This window comes from Leucopleurus acutus (genome assembly GCF_964270905.1).
Source record: "Leucopleurus acutus genome assembly, chromosome: 8".
Taxonomy (NCBI): domain Eukaryota; kingdom Metazoa; phylum Chordata; class Mammalia; order Artiodactyla; family Delphinidae; genus Leucopleurus; species Leucopleurus acutus.
The window spans coordinates 13,244,653-13,264,210 of NC_139151.1; the positions used below are offsets into that span (position 1 = coordinate 13,244,653).

General features: G+C 35.2%; 1 protein-coding gene across 2 annotated transcripts in view; it reads right to left on the reverse strand.

The window, feature by feature from the left end:
* Positions 1 to 19,558, reverse strand: part of ARHGEF12 (Rho guanine nucleotide exchange factor 12) — a 140,257-nt gene that overhangs the window by 42,495 nt on the left and 78,204 nt on the right. For both annotated transcript variants that reach the window (XM_082844836.1, XM_082844837.1), the window contains 7 exons: positions 12,968 to 13,066; positions 12,236 to 12,285; positions 10,050 to 10,107; positions 7,611 to 7,789; positions 5,842 to 5,919; positions 5,526 to 5,645; positions 3,866 to 4,006 (listed from right to left, as the gene is read on the reverse strand). In XM_082844836.1, coding sequence (XP_082700962.1) covers positions 3,866 to 4,006; positions 5,526 to 5,645; positions 5,842 to 5,919; positions 7,611 to 7,789; positions 10,050 to 10,107; positions 12,236 to 12,285; positions 12,968 to 13,066 — 725 coding nt within the window. The remainder of the gene's footprint in view (positions 1 to 3,865; positions 4,007 to 5,525; positions 5,646 to 5,841; positions 5,920 to 7,610; positions 7,790 to 10,049; positions 10,108 to 12,235; positions 12,286 to 12,967; positions 13,067 to 19,558) is intronic.

Genomic DNA, 19,558 nt, shown 5'->3' on the forward strand with positions numbered 1-19,558 from the left:
ATACATATGCCTAGATACCACAAGATAGAGAAAACAGCAGTTTCAAATATAAGCCCCACCTGGGAGAAATGGATGACTCTGGGTCAAGAGAGATAAAAGATAAAGTGAGAATAATTTTGTCATACCAAAATGAAAGAAAGCTATGTTACTGGGGAGTCATGTCAAAAGAACATAGAAGACAAATTGAGGGGACTACCACCAGCCCAAAAAAGGGACAATTTAGTAAGTATCAAAAAGAATAATGACTGCAATGGACTGAAATGCAAAAAGCAAATATGTTAAAAATCTATAAATTCAAAATATTACACAGGTACACACATGTGCACACATGTGGGCACACATCCCACGTTAGTGACCTTTGGAGTATGTTAGGGCATCAACTCTTCTGAAAACACATATATAAAGGAAAATAATCAAATGTTTATATATAAGCTATATTTTAGGGCAACTTAAAACTAGTAAGGGAAAATTCTTCTTTATAAAATAATTCCATCTAATAAATACAGAATGAATGACAATATTATATTATCATTTTGAAACCTCTAATTAAATAATGGATGCAGGCAGTTTGCTATCAATGGCAGGTAAAAACATTAGATAAAAGCTTAATGGAGAAATTTATAATGAAGGAATCATGCTGACATCATCTGAACACCTTATACAAACTTAACAATCACAAAAAGACAACCAGACATTCTCCTCCTGATGTGATAATGACAGGATATACACAGTACCACCCATGAATTGTTCTTGCCAAACAACAACTCTCAAACGTTAATCTGTTCAAGACTCTAGATCTTACTACCAATTTTCAGCAAATATATACTCAAGGAACATGCTAAACAACACCATGAAAATACAGTTAGAATGTGGGTGGTTTTACTGGACACGTGACCCAGTTTAACAACAACAACAACAAAATAGCAAAAAAAAAATAAGAGGAGGGAACTATTATAACTTCAGAGACTTATCAACCAAAGGCTGAAGACGTTGACTGGATCCTGATTCAAATAAACCCACTGAAAAAAGATCATTATAAGACTATTGGGGTAGCCAAATTGCATATTAAGAAAATATTAATTAAGATTTGATAATGGTATTATGGCTATCATTTCTTTGTCTTTTCTCTTAAAGATGCATATTAATGAAATACTGTCTTAGACTTAGTTAAAAATAATCCAGCATTTGGAGGGTATGAGGAATGAAGGAAGACAGACAAAAACAAGTTTGAGCACTTGTTGATGACTGCTGAGCTGGATGATTAGGTACATGAGGGGAATCATTATCTTAGTCTAGTTTTGAATAGGTTTGAAATTTTTGAAAATAATTTTTAAAAAGTCAGGTGCAAAATGAAAACCAGAGAGGCAGATGTTCTAAGTTTGAGATGATGATTTGTGATCAGGTTGCTTCTCTTGTGAGAACCAGAAATGTGGCTATTCTTTAAAGCCTTCTCTGAGGTGATCCAAAGCAGGGAATTTTACAATGATAATGATATCACAAACACCATAAAGAGATTATTTTATAAAAAAGGAGCAGAAAATTGAAAAAAAAATTAAAAGCATTGATCAGTTCCTACAATCTTAACACAGTACAACTGAAACAAACATGGAAATCTATAAGCTAAAAGCTGCACATCTCTAGCTTCAAAAAGACACCTGTACGAATTACACGAGTTTGTTAGGTGTTCAGCGAATATCCTAGTCTGCACCATATCATCTCTCACCTGGATTTCCACAACATCCACTTATTTGGCCTCAATTTCCTCAAGATTACAATGAAAGTTAAAAAGAATATCTGTAAAGCATTAGGTACAACCGCTGTCACAAAGTAGGTATTTAATACATGGTGACAATTTATCAGCCATTTAACACACATTTGTTAAGTTCCTCTTAAGCCAAGCAGTCTTCCTTTCTTGCTGATCTCCTGTCTCTTTACTCCAATTCATTTTCCACACTGACATGTTTCTGACTGTGCCTCTTTCCTGCATGCATGATAAAGCCCAAACTCTTTACTCATTCATTCTGTTGTTCAAATACCAATGAAACACCAATCATGTGTCAAACCGTCTTAATTCGCTGGAATGCCTGTTCCTACACTTGCCAATTCACTCTGTATTTCATAAAGTTATATTTCTAAGCCACAGATTTTATTGTTAACATTTCTCTAAATTCAAGATAAAATTCAAAATTTTCATTTGTATCACTTGTTCTGAATTCCTACAATCTGCCAGTCTTTGTAGACATAAAGTCAAATATGATGGGTGCTTGGCTCTCAAGAAACTTTCCATCTAATGGTAGAGACAAGCCATGCAAACAGAGAGGAGAGCCAGCACTAAATCAAAAAGGAAAAATGTGAGGATGCCCAAAAGCAGTACTGCTGAACAAGTTATAACTTGGACTCAAGGCTCTGCTTCGAAGATCAGTTCCAGCCGTTTCATCTATAACCCTAGTACACCTGTAAAATTCTCACTGTTCTCCCCAAATGTTATGCATTTGCATACCTTGGAGCCTCTGGGTACTGGTATTTTGAAACTAGGTAGAGGCAGATCACTTACTAGCTGGGTAAGTTTGGCAAGTTAGTTAACTCACTTTGGCCTCAGTTATTTCTTTTATTAAGCTGTGATAACAATACTACTACCTCATAAGGCTGTTCTGAGAATTAACTAAGATAAAAAATGTATAACACGTATTACAGCTTATGGTATATATGCCCAATAAACGTAAACTACTATAATTGTTTTCTTGAGTCAAAATTGAAATCTTTCATTAAGACAGCCTATTCAATCATAAGATTCCTATCAACATCTTTCAAAAAAAAAAAAATCCTCGAATTTTCCTTGCATGAGGAACTGAGTCACTGAGCGTTAAGCCTCAAAAGATACCCTAAATGATGGCTTAGAACAGTGGTTTTCATTTTTTTTTTTTTTACAACCTCCAATAAGAGAAATTTCACACTGCTAACCAGCATGTGCCCACATGCATACACACACACACTGATACATGTGTACATATACACACATGTGTGTATATATGTGTGTGTACAACAGAAGTCAAAAAAAGTAACACTTAGTTCTTCTACATGAAAAGTACTCATACTTCCTATCCTATTATTTTTTTAAAATGTTGGCCCCAACCCACTAAATTGATGTTATGACCCACATTGGGGAAAAAAAAAAAACTGATTTAGATTACTTTCCTCATCACTTTTAAAGAGGGTGATCTATTTTTAATTCGTTATTCCTATTATTGCACACTACTTACAAAGTATTGCTGAGTAGGTAACACTGAACTTAGATTTAAGTATTCATATAACTATGGTGCTACATTATATTCAGCTTAAAATACTTTCTGATCATCTTCTTAACAAAAATCCACATACATCTGGTAATTTCTGGGTTAATCAAGAAAGCATTACTAAACATGGGCTATTAACTAAAGTCTACCTAAGAGGACTAAGGCTTTTCCTCTTTGTAATGGCAAAGTGCCCCATGATTCAAGACTGAGTCACTCTGACCACAAATGGAATATTAACATGCTCTTAAAGATATCAACAGTTGGCCTCTCGGTTCAGTAAGAAAGCACTGGCATTATTAACTTCTCTACCCACAAATAAGACGCCTGCTGGGAAATTCCATCTCCTCAAAAGAAACATTTGGCAATGGTGTACAAGGGAAAAAGTGAAGTCTGGAATTAAAAGCTCATATACAACAGTATCCAGAATTTCTGTTCATCAAATTGCTATATTAAAGATGGTGACAATAAAAAGTAAGTAATAAGAAAACACCTGTAGCTCACAAAACTTACAATCAAATCGAGAAAGAGGCTGTAGAGAAAAATACAAGAAGATAAAGGTGTAGAACACTTACATCTGCACTTTCACTACTGGGCCGAGAAGCATCTCCACTGCCATAGTCAATTCTGCCTAGTCCATCACCAGGTTCTGCTTCTATTTCACTGACTGCTAGCCCATCGCCTAATGGCTTGGAGGATGTAACTGCAGCTCCATCCTAAAACAGATCAAGCACACACACACACACACACACACACACACATTAAAAACAAACAAACAACAAAAAACCCTTTCATTATGGACTGTATAAAGAAACAGAGTTGCACTGCAACCTCAATGGAGACTGTTTAAATTCACCCAGTTTGATGTAATCAAGAATGCTAAAAGCTCTAAAAGTCAAAAGCGTAAATGACTACTAATTCTGGGGTTCTCAAATGGCATGATCTTAAAGACAGGGAAAGTGGTATTTCAGTAAAGAGAATAAAATCTCAAACTTCAAATAAAGCAAAAAGATAAAACAGTTTAACTTACATAATTTATATTCCCTGCCCTTTAGTAAAGATTATGACACTATAACTTGTGGTTAACTGCGTTCCAACACTTTAGAATTTCAATAAATGGTCAATTCTGGGACACAATGCTATACTGTAAATTATTATAAGCTTTTAAATCAGGAACAACAGTCTTACTATTCAAACAGAGTAAGATTGTTGTCTTTGCTCAGTAATAACCACAACATAAACTGTCGATATTACTGAGGCGGAATACTCAAAACTTCATATAGCTAATGGGATTAAAAGTAACAACAACAACAAAAATGTGTAATGAGAAGTACACTGAACCAGGAAGTCGGGAGGCCTTACAAATGTGTGACATTGTTGGAGTAACTTAACCAATGTAGGCCCTAGTTTTCTCAACCATTGCATGATTTTTTTTAACTTTAAAATGAGCAGATTAGGATAGATGATTTCGAAGAACCCTTTTAGTGCTGTGAACCTACAGACCTAACTCATGAAGAATAACAAGCAAGCAGCTTTTACTCATTTCTCCATATCCCCAATCGAAATATTATAGAACATAAATCTGGTTGATGTATAAATGCTAAGCTATTTTTCTAGTGAGACTACCATCTTCAAAACGTATCTATATAGCAAGTCTATTGAAATCTATTTTAAAATTAGAATAAAAATAGTTATTAATATGAATGTGCTTTGAATTCATCAGACTGGGTTTAAATACCAGTTCCATCACGTTTGAGCTACATGACCTCAGACAAGTTATTTAATTTCTCTGAGTTTCTCTAAGTGTCTATGTAAAATGGGGGGAAACAACAGTAACATCTAATCTCAAAGGGTGTTGTGCAGATTAAATAAGAAAAATCGTACGTCCCTACTTAAAAACATAACTGCCGTTCTGTTTTACAATGGCAGAATACATCTCAAAAATGTAAATATATGTATCTAAATATATTTTTGTAATTTGTGATATCAAATATCTCAATTCTTTCTAAAATTACTGTGGAACAATGAAGCATGGTATCATGAGCAAGCAAACAATGAGAAGCCCACATTTCTTTTAGTTAATCATTACTTCTGTAACATCCAACACAGGACCTCCTGTTGGCCTATGCTAGAAAAAATAACTTTAAAAAAAGGCAACTGCAACACTCTCTGACACATTCCCAGAAGAAAATTCTCCTGCAAAAGGTTGGGTAGCACTTTTAATAGCGATGCTACCTGAGCAGAGCCTGTGGCTTTGGATAACTGCTCTTGCAGTTGAGGAATGTGTTTCTTGGCCTCTTGGATCTCTTTTAGCAATCTTTGGGCAGGTGTTCGGCTGTAATCTTCCTGCAATAACTGAAAAGTTATAAAAATATTTCAAGAATTAATTACTTATGTCAAGAAAATCTTTAAAAGTCTATTCTTAATCAATAAAATAGCTGATGGCGTTGATTACAATAGTGCTTAATTATGATTATAATAAATACCAACTCAACTATGCCCACTCACGTTTTTACTAGCCTATAAAACAGCCCCATTTCTAACTTAGTACCTGTAGCCGTTCCTGTTCTTTCTGTAACATTTTTCTCAGAATTTCTACTTTCTGGTTATGAACCACATTGTTTTCCTCCTAGAAAAAGATAAAAAAACAAACAAAAAGACAAGAACCAATACAAGGAAAGTGAAACTAAGTATTGAAAATGAGTCATACAATGTTACGTCTCAGCTCCAATTTTCAATACCTATCAGGATTTTCTTATTTCTGGTGGTTATGAAGACAAACTTTTAAACATGACACTTAAAGATAAAAGGTTACAGGGAAATGTCAACTCTTCTATTTCACTTTTGCTAAACTAGGTTCAAAAAACATTAAATATTGATATTAGTTGAAGAAATGAAGTTGCCTTAAGTATAAGACTAATATCTTGGGCTTCCCTGGTGGCACAGTGGTTAAGAATCTGCCTGCCAATGCAGGGGACACGGGTTCGAGCCCTGGTCCACGAAGATCCCATATGCCACGGAGCAACTAAGCCCGTGTGCCACAACTGCTGAGCCTGTGCTCTACAGCCCGTGAGCCACGACTACTGAGCCCACGTGCCACAACTACTGAAGCCTGCACGCCTAGAGCCCGTGCTCCAAATGAGAAGCCACCGCAATGAGAAGCCTGCGCACCGCAACGAAGAGTAGTCCCCACTCACTGCAACTAGAGAAAGCCCAAGCACAGCAATAAAGACCCAACGGAGACAAAAATAAATAAATAAATAAATATTTTTAAAAAAAGAAAGAAAAAAAGAATAATATCTTACACTTTCCCTCCTTTGGATTTTTACTATCAACCCCCGTGCATGGTTCAAATTCCCAGTATTTCCCACCTGAAGTATTAAGACAGATCCCTAATTCATCTCCTGTCATTTCTCCTTGTTTTACAACCCTATAATATTTTATCAAATAAGTCTTCCTAAAATCCTGTTATAATCACATCACTCTCTTCCTCAAAAAATTTGTAATATATTCTTACTGCCCATTCAGTTACTTGTAAATTAGCCTCGTAGTTGTGACTTTTCAAAATAAATAGTCTTACTTTTTTCTACTTTTTCCTCATCTCCTACTTCATAAATCTTTAACAGGCAACCAGCCAAACAAGAGTCCTGGCTATTTCCCCAAAATACTTGATGCTTTCTTGGCTCTTTACCTCTGTTAATCCTGCTTCCTCTACCTGGGTTGCCTTCCTCCCCACTGCCACCATTAGAATGTTAACTGTTTTTCAAGGCTCAATTCAAATAATAGCTTTCCATAAAGTCATTCCTTATCACACCTGGATGTGCTTTCTCCCTCCTTTGAAATCTCATAGAACTTAATATTTTCCTTCTCATAATGTCTACAGCTGCCTCTGTAGTAAAATTACTTGTATACTCTTGACTCAATCTCAAACAACAAAGGTTTATTAAGTACTTAGTACTATATGCCAAGCAATATTTCAGGCTCTGGGGACACAACAATAAATAAAATAAACAAAAAAACCCTGTCCTCTTAGAGTATATATTCTAAGATAACAAAGGACCTTGAACATAGGATATCTTAATTATATTTTTGTGAGTGGCACCCTGTTTTGTATATGGCAGGTGTTAAATATTTGTTGAATTATATCTGCTATCTCAATACCCTGTAATCATTCCAAATTATTAGGTAATTATTTTTATCAGCAAGTTATTTTCTAGAATCTTAAACTTAAATTTATCAACTCAACACTTTGAAACTCAACATGAAGCAAAAGCATTATTATACAACTGAGCATTTACAAAGACGTTTTCCCACTCTTACCCCCATGAGCACAGGACTAGTAATTCTCTCCATATTCCCAGATGCTCCAGGTGAATGAGGGGATGTCATGATGGGAGACATATGTCCAACGACTGATGGCTCTACTTCAGAATCAGCAAGTGGAAACTGGGGCGACCCAGGTGGGCGTCCCTGAACAGTGAGAGCTACATAGGAACCCGCTTGGGGTGGGCAGATGGAAGAAAGGGGAGGGAAGGGAAAATAACATTGTCAAAAAATTTTTACTACTTAATCTTTGATAGTTCTAAAAGATCCAGTTATATGAGAAAGTTTCATCATCTGCTAATCATTTCTCCACAGAAAAAGAATCCTATTTGTCATTACTCTTTTATGGCTCCCCTAAAATTCTAAAAGAACAATGCAATTTTCAGATAGCAAATCACTTACTCATAAGGTCAGATATTACTTAAAAGCAAGTAAGATTTATAACTCCAGTAATTTTTTTTAATTTAGAGAACAATAAGTTATTATCAACTATCTACTAATGGCTATGTTCAATCAATTTCTCAAATGCAAATTTTAAAAATCACCATATTAAGATGATACTAATTAGACAAGGTTTAACTAATTTTCTGTAATGATACAATTTTAAATTAACTTTAAAAAATGTGTGTGACAAGAAATATCTGACAAAAAGCAGAAAAAAACCCCACAACAAATAAGTTGTGAGTTTTAATTTTAAAAATTTGGAGAAGACAAATTCACTAGGCATTTTACAGGGAAAAAACTATGGAAAGCAAAATTACCCATAACCAGAAAGACTCTGAAACAGACATTCATGAGTTATCTAGAATCAAGAAGAAATAATGCTTTCCAAATAAAAAACTTTTCTAGATAACTGACCTTTAATGACAAAATCTTTCTCTTAGACTTTTCAGTAGAACTTTAAATTGTATTTCATACTTTTTCTCCCAATTTAATCCTCCCATGAAACTTGCTGGTAATTATTTCACAGTGTTTGGGGTTCTAAAAATTTTTTTTATACTTAATGATCACAAATGCTGTGATACTGGGGAGATTTTAAGCACATACACTTTTTAAAGTTTTTCAGTCATATTTCTCTCTGTCACAAAGTCATCTAATATATCTTATTGACTTATCCATGTGCTTGGTTCTCAGAGCCTCCTCGTTCTTCCCTTCTCTTCTTTAGATGTTTTTAAACTGGTTTGATTTGAAATCATTTTTATTATGTCTAGAATATGCATTGAAGAGTAGGACATGAGGGAGCTCTACTACAAGTATAGCACACAGGGTTTAGGCATTTCAAATTTATATCTGTTTTCGATACTCAGAGTGTTTTATGCTTATTTTGAGTTTTTAGCTAGGCTCTTGTTATTGGATAAGTAATCTATTGCTACAGTCTTAGGATTTAATTTTTTAAGTAAAATTGATATTGGAACAAGTAAAATATATAACCTAAAAAGCTAAAGAAATAATCTTTTCATACTCTGCAACAGTTAGTTACCAAGCATATATTTATTATCATAAACCATATTTATGTAGCACATAAAAATTCATAAATCACAATCTCATTAAATAAGTAATCAAATTTATTCTAGTATGAGGATCTAATTCTGATCATCCCACTGCTTTTTAAAATGTACTAAAGTTAAGAACTAAGATCAAAGTGATCATTTTAGAGCACTGGTACTCTGATGAAGAGATAAAGGGATTCACAGGTTGCTTTATCTAAGCAATAATAAGGCCAAGAAGGATTTGTTTATTAAATTTATTCTAAAGATGTCCACTTAATGAAAAGAAGTAATATTAAATAAAAAAGTAGTGTTTCTGCTTGGCCATAAACAACTATCTCTTAACTGTAGTCTATTACACTGTGAAATAGTCTGATGCAGAAGACTACAAATTCTTAACCCTGGAGATTTCCAAGAGAAGACCATTCCCCTGGATTATTTAATCATTTACTTATCTGAGGGAACATGATTATGCTACATGATTTTGAAAGTTCCATTTCAGTTCATCCAGGCCACTGTGTCTGATTTCTCAACCTCTTCTCTTTCAGGTCAACTCATGCATTTCTTTCAAATATACTTTCATGATTACCAAGAATAACAAGGACATTATAATCAACCACATAAATGAAGTGGACTAAAGATAGTTATTAGTAAATTAAGAATTTTCACCTCAGACTTTCCTTTAATACAGGGGTCAGTAAACTCCAGCCAAGGGACTAAATTCAACCCACAGATTGTTTTGGCAAATATTTAGTTTTACTGAAACACAGCCATACCCATTCATTTATGCATCGTCTATGGCTGCTTTCACATTACAATGAGAGTCGAGTAGTAGATTATCTGACCCACAAAGCCTAAAAAATTTACTATCCGGCCTATTGCAGAAAATGTTTGCTTATCTTTGCTATAAGGGTTTCAGAAAACAAAACTGAGGATAACATTCACCTACATTTGATTAGCTTCACCACTTCCAGATGGTTTGAATGAGTCACCAGAGTTCCATTCACCTGTAAGAAAATGAAAATAGTGTCTGTCAGATAATTCTAGTTGAGACAATTAAACTGACTTCAGGAATTTTAATATGTAATACAACCAATTATAGTAAACAGGACTATATTAAAATGCATATATATTTGGTTCAATAGTCACTTTTACCACTATTCTATAAGGTATACTCAGCAACAAAATGAACTTGAGCACAAAAAAAGGCCTTGATTTAAAGAGACGCAAGAGCCGGGGTGGGGGGGCAGATATGGGGATATATGTATACATATAGCTGATTCACTTCGCTATACAGCAGAAACTAACACACCATTGTAAAGCAATTATATTCCAATAAAGATGCTTAAAAAATAAAAAGGATATTATAACTATTATAACTTATTCACCATGAAAAATGACAAAACATACTATGCAACAGATTTGCAAATCCTTCACAGTGAAGAACCCCTGCAAATTAAAAACTCCCTTTGCTTTTAATTACAAATTCACTGATTTTCCAAAGGCATAATAAATTTTTTAAAAGATGAATAAGCAATATTTCTCCAATAATATTCAATTTACTATTAGTTTTCCAATCATCACCTAACCTTTACAAAGAAAATTAATTTTCAGACACGCTAAATGTAGGAAGTGTTATCCAAAGTTTCCACTAAACCAAACAAATTAAGGTAAAAATATCAAACATGAATCTAACATTATTTTTTCTCTGATGCAAGTAACACTAATTTTTACAAGTTCAAATATATCGGGGTATAAAATAGAAGTAAAAGTACACTTGTCATGCCCACCAGAGATGATCACTGTTAAGCATGATGTTTACTCATTGAGACATATTCTAGCATACACACACCAGATACACAGACACACATACATATACTTTGTAACTGCCTTTTCCTGCAAATAAAAAAGCACTGTTTTATTACATTATGGATGTCTTTCAATATAGGTACAAACAGACCTAATCTATTCTTTTTAAAAGCTGGAGGTGAAATGCAATTTATTTCTTTAGCCCTCAGTATACGCATATTTAGATTGTTTACAAGTTTTCGATACAATAAAGCTTAAATGAATTTTCCTGTACACGTTATCATTTCACATTTAAACACCTATTACCTTAGATAAGCTCCTAAAAGCAAAATTGTGGTCAAAGGTTATATACTTTTTTAAAATATGTAACTTTTGATACATATTCACAAATTTCCATCCAAACAGATTTTACCTAATTTATATTCACAAGTTTATGAGAGTAGCCATTTTACCATACCCAAACTATGCCAAATGTGTATCATTAATCTTTAAAATTTCTGACAACCAAATATATTTTCACCTATCATTTAATTTCTACTTCTTTCTTATCAGTGAGGTTGGACATATCCTCATTGATATATTATTTCAATTACTTCGGAGAATTGCCTTATAAAATTCTTTGCCCTTTTTTCTGTCAGACTATTTATTCTTTTGTTAGTAATTTGAAAGTGCTCTTTACAATTAAGGCTATCATATTCTGTAATATATTTCAAATATTTATTTCCAGATAGTTCTTTGTAAATATGTTCATGGTGTCTTTTCCTGTATAGTAATTTGATTTTAAGTAATCACATTAGTTAGTTGTCTTAAGAGTAATTTGTGACTAATCCATTCTTTCCCTACTGATCAGAACTTAAGGGCTGTTTCTGGACTCTCTATTGTGTTCCACAGATAGGTCCATAGGTATAATAGAGTCACTTGCTTCAAATTAATCTGCACCATCTCACCTCACACTTATCCATACACATAATACCTTTGCAAAGTTCACTTAGAACAAATAATCATTTGGAAGCTTGACAAGGAATGGCACACCTCCCCAAATTTATTAATAAATTTTGAAGAGAATTTCTTGCTAAGAGATTAACTTGGAGAAATATGATCTTTACAACAGCGAGTTATGACTCCATTTATTCAAGCCTTTTATTATGCTTTTCAGTAAAGGGTAATGTTAATTTTAGAATGAATGAAGTAAGTTTTTATAGTCAATAAATCCATCATATATAATCTGTAGCTTTTAATAAAAATCCAAGTTAAAAAAATCAAAATATGGCTAATATATGCTGTTTTTTAATTGTATCATAAATTCCATAATAGTCTTTTCCTTACCTTGATGATTCGATCACCTGTCTGTACGCCAGCCCGCATGGCTGCTCCATCTGTAAGAGAAATTAATTCTTAAAATGCAACTCATTTACCTTCACTGATAATCTTCTTGAAAAGAGGCAGTGTAACAGAATGGTTAAATACATGGATTGTAAAGTCAGGCAGACTTAGGTCCAAATCCTGCCTCTGCCACTCACTAGTTGGTTGGATGACCATGGACAGATTTTATGTTTTTTTCTACTCTAAGCCTCGATATCACCTGTAATATAGAGATAAAAAATACCTACCTCAAATTACAGCAACCAAGATAAAGGAAGTATTCAATACATGGTAATAGTAGTTCAAGATATTACTGTCATTTGGGAGAAAAGGATGGATATTTTTGAGTCTACAGCCCCTTCTTTAATCTGTCTCTACCCAAATATCTCTGGTGCCATTAAGAAATAAAATTCCACAAACTTCTATAAGTGATGATGAGTAAAGTATCATGACTAAGGAGTCATATGATTTCTAAGACAATATAAGAACTGTTTTCTTTCCATAAAGTACAAAAGAAAATCAACTGGGGTAAATTCATGCCTATAACCGTAACACTAGAGACAACTCTAGCACAATAAGGCCAGATGACCTGTAATGTATGTGATTATTTTATTCTAAGCAATAGACATTTTTAAACTATTCTATTCTTACTCTGTTTGCTCCCAAGTGACAAGACTGTTTGTAAAAATGCCTTGCCTTCTTTGACAGACTGTACGAACACTGGATTGTCTCCACTGACCGTCAGCCCAAATCCATTGTCATCCTTCTGGATGATCACACAACGCTGAACAAGACCTGCACAAGAACCAAAGGGTAAAGAGAGAAGGAAAGAGAAAACAGAGAAAAAGACAATAATTACGTATTAGTAATGAACTGTAGTCTGTCTGGAGAAACACAAGGTAGCACATGAAACCCATATAAAAAATAAGAGCACTAACCCCATAAGCAAAACAAACACAAGAATATCACAAAGAATCATATATACTGGTTTCTCACAGGGGAGGTACAGCAGAATTGCTCCAAGATTAAAAACAGCTAAGGCAAACTGGAAAATATGAAGTATTAGAGAGGAGACAGACAGAATGCCCATTCACATCTATGCAATTAATTTGTAATATAAAATCCTCCCCCACCTTCCTGTGTTTTTGGTGCTCTAACTGGTGTTTAAACCCAAGATAATCAAATATTTTGGGACATTAGGCTAGAAGCATCCCATGGTAAACTCTAGAGAAGTCCAACCTTACTCTCAATAAAATATACTCAGAAAAACAGACTATAAAAAAGAAGGAAGTGCTTACAGAGCACCTGCAGCTCTTCTCCTGAAAGGGAGGAAGAAAAGGAAAAGTCCAAGGGAAGAAAGACTTTGGCTCGTAGAAAAAATAAAAAGAAAAGAGAAAAAAAAGTAGGAAAGATAAAGAAAGAACCTGTGAGTTCAACCAACTCTTTGATTTCTTTCATATACTTACCTGATTCCTACAGAGAATTTGTTTTCCTTCTAGTTAAATAGCAAACAAAAATTGTCAAGGTAAGGTGAGAAAAAGAAGACCACAACCAAAGGAATAGGGACGTCCCAAAACAGAACCCTGATTAGTGCCCAGGGCTGTTTTATCGTAGGTCAAGATCAGAAGATCCTGAACTCTTTGTTAGCCAAAGATTTAATATATACTTCCAGCTTTTCAGAATCTAAGTGTTTTACCAAAAATCAGTATGCAAAACATGTAAACTAACACAAGTATAATGATTAGAAAACAAAAACTACTTCAAAATTAAGATTTTTATACAAAGAGCCATGATCTTTTAAATAAGTCTGATGTACAAAACAAAGGAAACGCTAAAGATTGCACGTTAATGAATATATATGCATATTTCTTGTTGTTAATGAAATGACACAAGTATGAGCCTACTACAGATGAAAAACTAGAATAACTGGATCCCAGAATAGAAAACACAAACTTGAACCTTAATTTATAACCCTACACAAAAATTAATTTACAGCAAATTATGGACCTGAACATAAAAGCCAAAACTTTTCATAAGAAAACATAGGAGAAAAGCTTCAAGACCTTAGGATAGGCGGAGATCTTTTAGGATGCAAAATGCATCCATAAAAGAAAAAACTGGTAAATGGGACTCAAATTTTTAAATAGCTGCTTTCCTAAAGACACTGATAAGAAAATGAAAAGGCAAGCACAGACTGGGAGAAAATATTTGCATTACAAATTATCTGATAAAGCACTTGTATCCAGACATATATTTAAAAAAACAACTCTACAACCCAATAATGGAAGACACATTTTAAAGGGACAAAAGATTTGAACAAAGAAAGATACACCAATGGCCAATAAGCACATGCAAAGGTGCTCAACATTTGCAGTCTTCAGGAAAATGCAAGTTAAAATCATAATGAGATACCACTATACACTAACTGGAATGGCTAAAAATTAAAAGACTGATAAATACCAAGTGCTAACAAGGATGTGGAACAACTAGAACTCTCATACATTGCTGGTGGGAATGTAAAATGGTGGAAATTTCTTATAAAGGCAAATATATATTTACATATGACCCAGCAACTTCACTCCTAAGATAAATGAAAACTCATGTCCACATAAAGACTGGTAAACAAATGTTCACAGCAGTTTTGCTCATAAGAGACAAAAACTAGAAACAACTCAATTGTCCATCAACAGACAAATGGATAAACAAACTGTGGTACAGCCATTACAATAAAATACTACTTAGCAAGAAAAAAAGGGAACTACTCACACAGGCAACAAACATGGATGAATCACAAAAACATCATGTTAAGCAAAAGAAGGCAGATACAAAAGAGAGTACATACTACATGATTCCAGTGTAGAACAGGCAAAAAGTAAACTAGTAAGGAAAAGAAGATTAGTGGTTGCCTAGGGGCAGGATGGGGTGGAGAGGTAAGAATGACTAGAGAGACATGAAGGAACCTTTTGGGTTGATGGAAATGTTCCATACATTAATTAAGGTAATGGTTACATGAGTATTCATCTGTCAAGACTTAGTGAACTGTACACTTAAAATGAGTGCATCTTATTTTATGTAAATTAGATCTCAAAAAAGTTAATTTTCCACATTTAAAAAATGAGTGAGACCTCAATTCTAGAGACTACTAAATACTAAACAGTATTTGAATTCAGTGTCACCACTCCTACAAAATAGGAAACTGCAATGGGGTCAGAGGAAAGATAACCCATCAGAATTTAACCATTTTTCTTTTGTTTAATGTTGCTTCCTTCAACTAATTAGGAAAAACTCTAAATAGAATGGGTATAAATACATAAAATCAAGGAAAAAGACATTCTTTATAAATTTCTAGTACATAATACAATAAATATAAGTATTAGAGAATAATGTTTTACAGGAATCTTTTAAAATGCCCACCCACTTTTAGAAACATAAACATCTGATGCCTTTCTTTACAGTCATTTGAAATTTCAAAATAAATTACATACTTTGAATTTTTAAAAGTCAAGACAACTGCAGCACTGAATATATATATTTTTCGTGCTATAATCATCCCTCCCAGTTATCTCATCTCACTTCCAAAGGGCTGAAAATGAGTGAACTGAAGGATTCTAATATTGATGTTTCCTGTGCTAAGCCACTGGGCTTCTTCTTTTTTTTTTTTTTTTTAAGATGTTGGGGGTAGGAGTTTATTAATTAATTAATTAATTTTTGCTGTGTCGGGTTTTCGTTTCTGTGCGAGGGCTTTCTCTAGTTGTGGCAAGCGGGGGCCACTCTTCATCGCGGTGCGCAGGCCTCTCACTATCGCGACCTCTCTCGTTGCGGAGCACAGGCTCCAGACACGCAAGCTCAGTAGTTGTGGCTCACGGGCCCAGTCGCTCTGCGGCACGTGGGATCCTCCCAGACGAGGGCCCGAACCCGTGTCCCCTGCATTAGCAGGCAGACTCTCAACCGCTGCGCCACCAGGGAAGCCCACCACTGGGCTTCTTAAGCAGACTTTCTTCCAGGTCCCTGTAGTGAATCGGGTACTTGTACACAATGAGGGAGAGGATTAGTGGGGGTTAAGAGTTTGCTATGTTTCTGTATTTCACTTGAATATAATGTACCTAAAGTATTTAGCTTAATGCCTGACAAATACTAAGGGTTCATAAATGTTAGGTATTATTTTATTATGACTAGGGGTGGGTTGCGCTTGGATTTTCCTGCTCAGAAATATATTACTCATTTACCCATGCCATCAATTAAAAATACATTTGTGGGGGCTTCCCTGGTGGCGCAGTGGTTGAGAATCTGCCTGCCGATGCAGGGGACGCGGGTTCGTGCCCTGGACCGGGAAGATCCCACGTGCCGCGGAGCGGCTGGGCCCGTCAGCCATGCCCGCTGGGCCTGAGCGTCCGGAGCCTGTGCTCCTTAACGGAAGAGGCCACAGCAGTGAGAGGCCCGTGTATCACACACACACACACACACACACACACACACAAAATACATTTGTGTTAACGAACTCCTATCATTAATGTAAATGCTCCTCAGAAGGATCAATTCTCATTTATGATGTCTTTGTGTGAATTTTGTTTTGGTTTAATAGACCAGCAAATTACTTTGAGATGGGGAAGGAAGTAAGGAAATTTTACAGAGCTTCTTGTGATAGGTAACTTTAGAAGATTGGAGACAGCATGACGCCCTCAAGAAACAAATCATCTCCTCTTATAAAACTTTCCCTAAATAACAAGACGGTGTTAGGTGCCCCCTTCTAGACTCCCACTGCACCCTCTATTTACTCGCAGAGTATCTTTGTCACTCACAACTGATTTGTATTTGTTTTTATCCTCTCATTAGATTAAATACTCCCCTGAAAGGGTTCAGGGGCTCTATCTTGTGTACAAACTTATCTCAGGACCTGGTATATATTCTGGCATAAAAGGAAATTTTTTTAAATTGCTAATGAATTAACGAAAATCACAAAAGTATAGGAGTCTAGAGATGAACGGAAGCTCAGAAAGGGAGGTGATCAGAGAGAAAAAAATACGACTACACACAGTTAATTTAGCAAATATGCTTAGGGTCCTAACAGACTGCTAAGCACTGAAAGAATTTATTAGGGTTGCCTCAGAATACTGCAAACCTGTATTCTCCAATTCAAAACTGTTCAGCATGATAACTTTCCCCTTTAATTCTACATTAAAAGGAGAAGATAAGGAACAAAGAAGAAAGAGGAAAAAGGGAAAGAGCTATGTGAGCATCATATTCATCTTTTTCCTCTCCTCAACACCACTACACTGTCCATTTATCAATATTATTATTCTAAGTCCATCTACTAATCTGAGACTCTGATATACTTGAATATCTAAGAATTACTAGACTACCAATACAAAAAGAAAACATACATACATAGCCAATTCAGAATCTGTAGAATTCAAATTACTGAAATGTTCTACTTATTGTAGACCAGAAGCTATTTTAACCCACCACACAGGATAAACTCCACCCTTAACACTGACATCACCAATACTGACTATCATATTTTTGAAATGTCCTTTTTGACAAAAAAAAAAAAATCCACTTTGCTTTAGCAAATTTGTATTGAGCATCTGTCTGCTCGTTATTTAACACTGTAACCTGCAGGTGTTATGAGGAATACAAAACAACTAGGAGTCTTTGCTCTCAAAGAACTTAACATCTTGAAAGGGAAGGATAATAGAGAAACAAAGAGAGAAACAATGGCAACATCTAACTAAAATGATATGATAACAGGCCCTATATATTATTAAAGAAGGGAGAGAGAAAAGGTGGACTCCTAATTCCAAAATAATCATTTTTGAATTTCACTAATTAAAAAAAACTTTCCATCATTTTAACTTTTTCTGGTTCTTACAAACACATATAGCCCACGGTTTGTTTGTTGGCTTATTTTGCTAATTCCCTTATTCTCTGGTATAAAGAGTATTAATTATAATCACCATACAAGTGTGTTTATCTCTGAATTTTTTTTTTTTTTTTTTGCGGTACGTGGGCCTCTCACTGCTGTGGCCTCTCCCATTGTGGAGCACAGGCTCCGGACACGCAGGCTCGGCAGCCGTGGTTCAGGGGACCAGCCGCTCTGCGGCATGTGGGATCCTCCCGGACCGGGGCACGAACCCGTGTCCCCTGCATTGGCAGGCGGGCTCTCAACCACTGTGCCACCAGGGAAGCCCCACATGAACATTTTTTTCCACAACTATCTAGTTTTTTGTTTTTTAAAAAAATAAATTTATTTATTTATTTTTGGCTGCATTGGGTCTTCGTTGCTGCGCGCGGGCTTTCTCTAGTCGCGGCGAGCGGGGGCTACTCTTCGTTGCGGTACGCAGGCTTCTCATTGCGATGGCTTCCCTTGCTGTGGAGCACGGGCTCTAGGCAGCTGGGCTTCAGTAGTTGTGGCACGCGGGCTTCAGTAGTTGTGGCTTGTGGGCTCTAGAGCGCAGGCTCAGTAGTTGTGGCGCATGGGCGTAGTTGCTCCGCGGCATGTGGGATCTTCCCGGACCAGGGCTTGAACCCGTGTCCCCTGAATTGGCAGGCGGATTCTTAACCACTGCGCCACCAGGGAAGCCCCACAACTATCTAGTTTTTAAGCGCATATGGAATATTGGTAACCAAGGGCATCTCTATTATCATACTTACAAAAAAGCACTTCTTTTGTACCAGACTGTAAACTTCTAGAAAGCAGGTACAGTCTCCTATTTTCTTGATATCTATCCCTTAACATAGTACCTGGCATATAATAGGTGCTCAATGAATATTTACTAAGTAAATCTGAACTTATTTTATAAATAAATCATACTCAGTCACTTTTCAGGAAACAGTAAAATCATATCCATGAAAACTATGCCAAGTAGAGAAATACTTCTACACAGACACTAACCTTCTGCCCTGGCTAAATTCTAACCAAAGTAATTTGATACTCCATCTACCCTAAAATAACTCCTCTAGTTCTTTACTTCCTGCCTTTTAAGGAATATGATATTTCACCTGGAAGCTGATAATAAATGTCATGCTTCATATTATCAGTGAAGTAAAGAAAGATGGTCTATCAAATTTATGTAAATATTATCCTTTCCTATTTTTTTTCTCTTTAGAAACAAAGGACATGTTTTCCTGTTATAATAATGTGACTTTTTTCTTTTTAAATGCTTTTTTACTGAAGTACCATTAATTTATAATATTCTGTTAGTTTCAGGTATACAGCATAGTGATTCAGTATTTTTGTTATAATCTATTACTACAAGATACTGGATATAGTTCCCTGTGCTATACAGT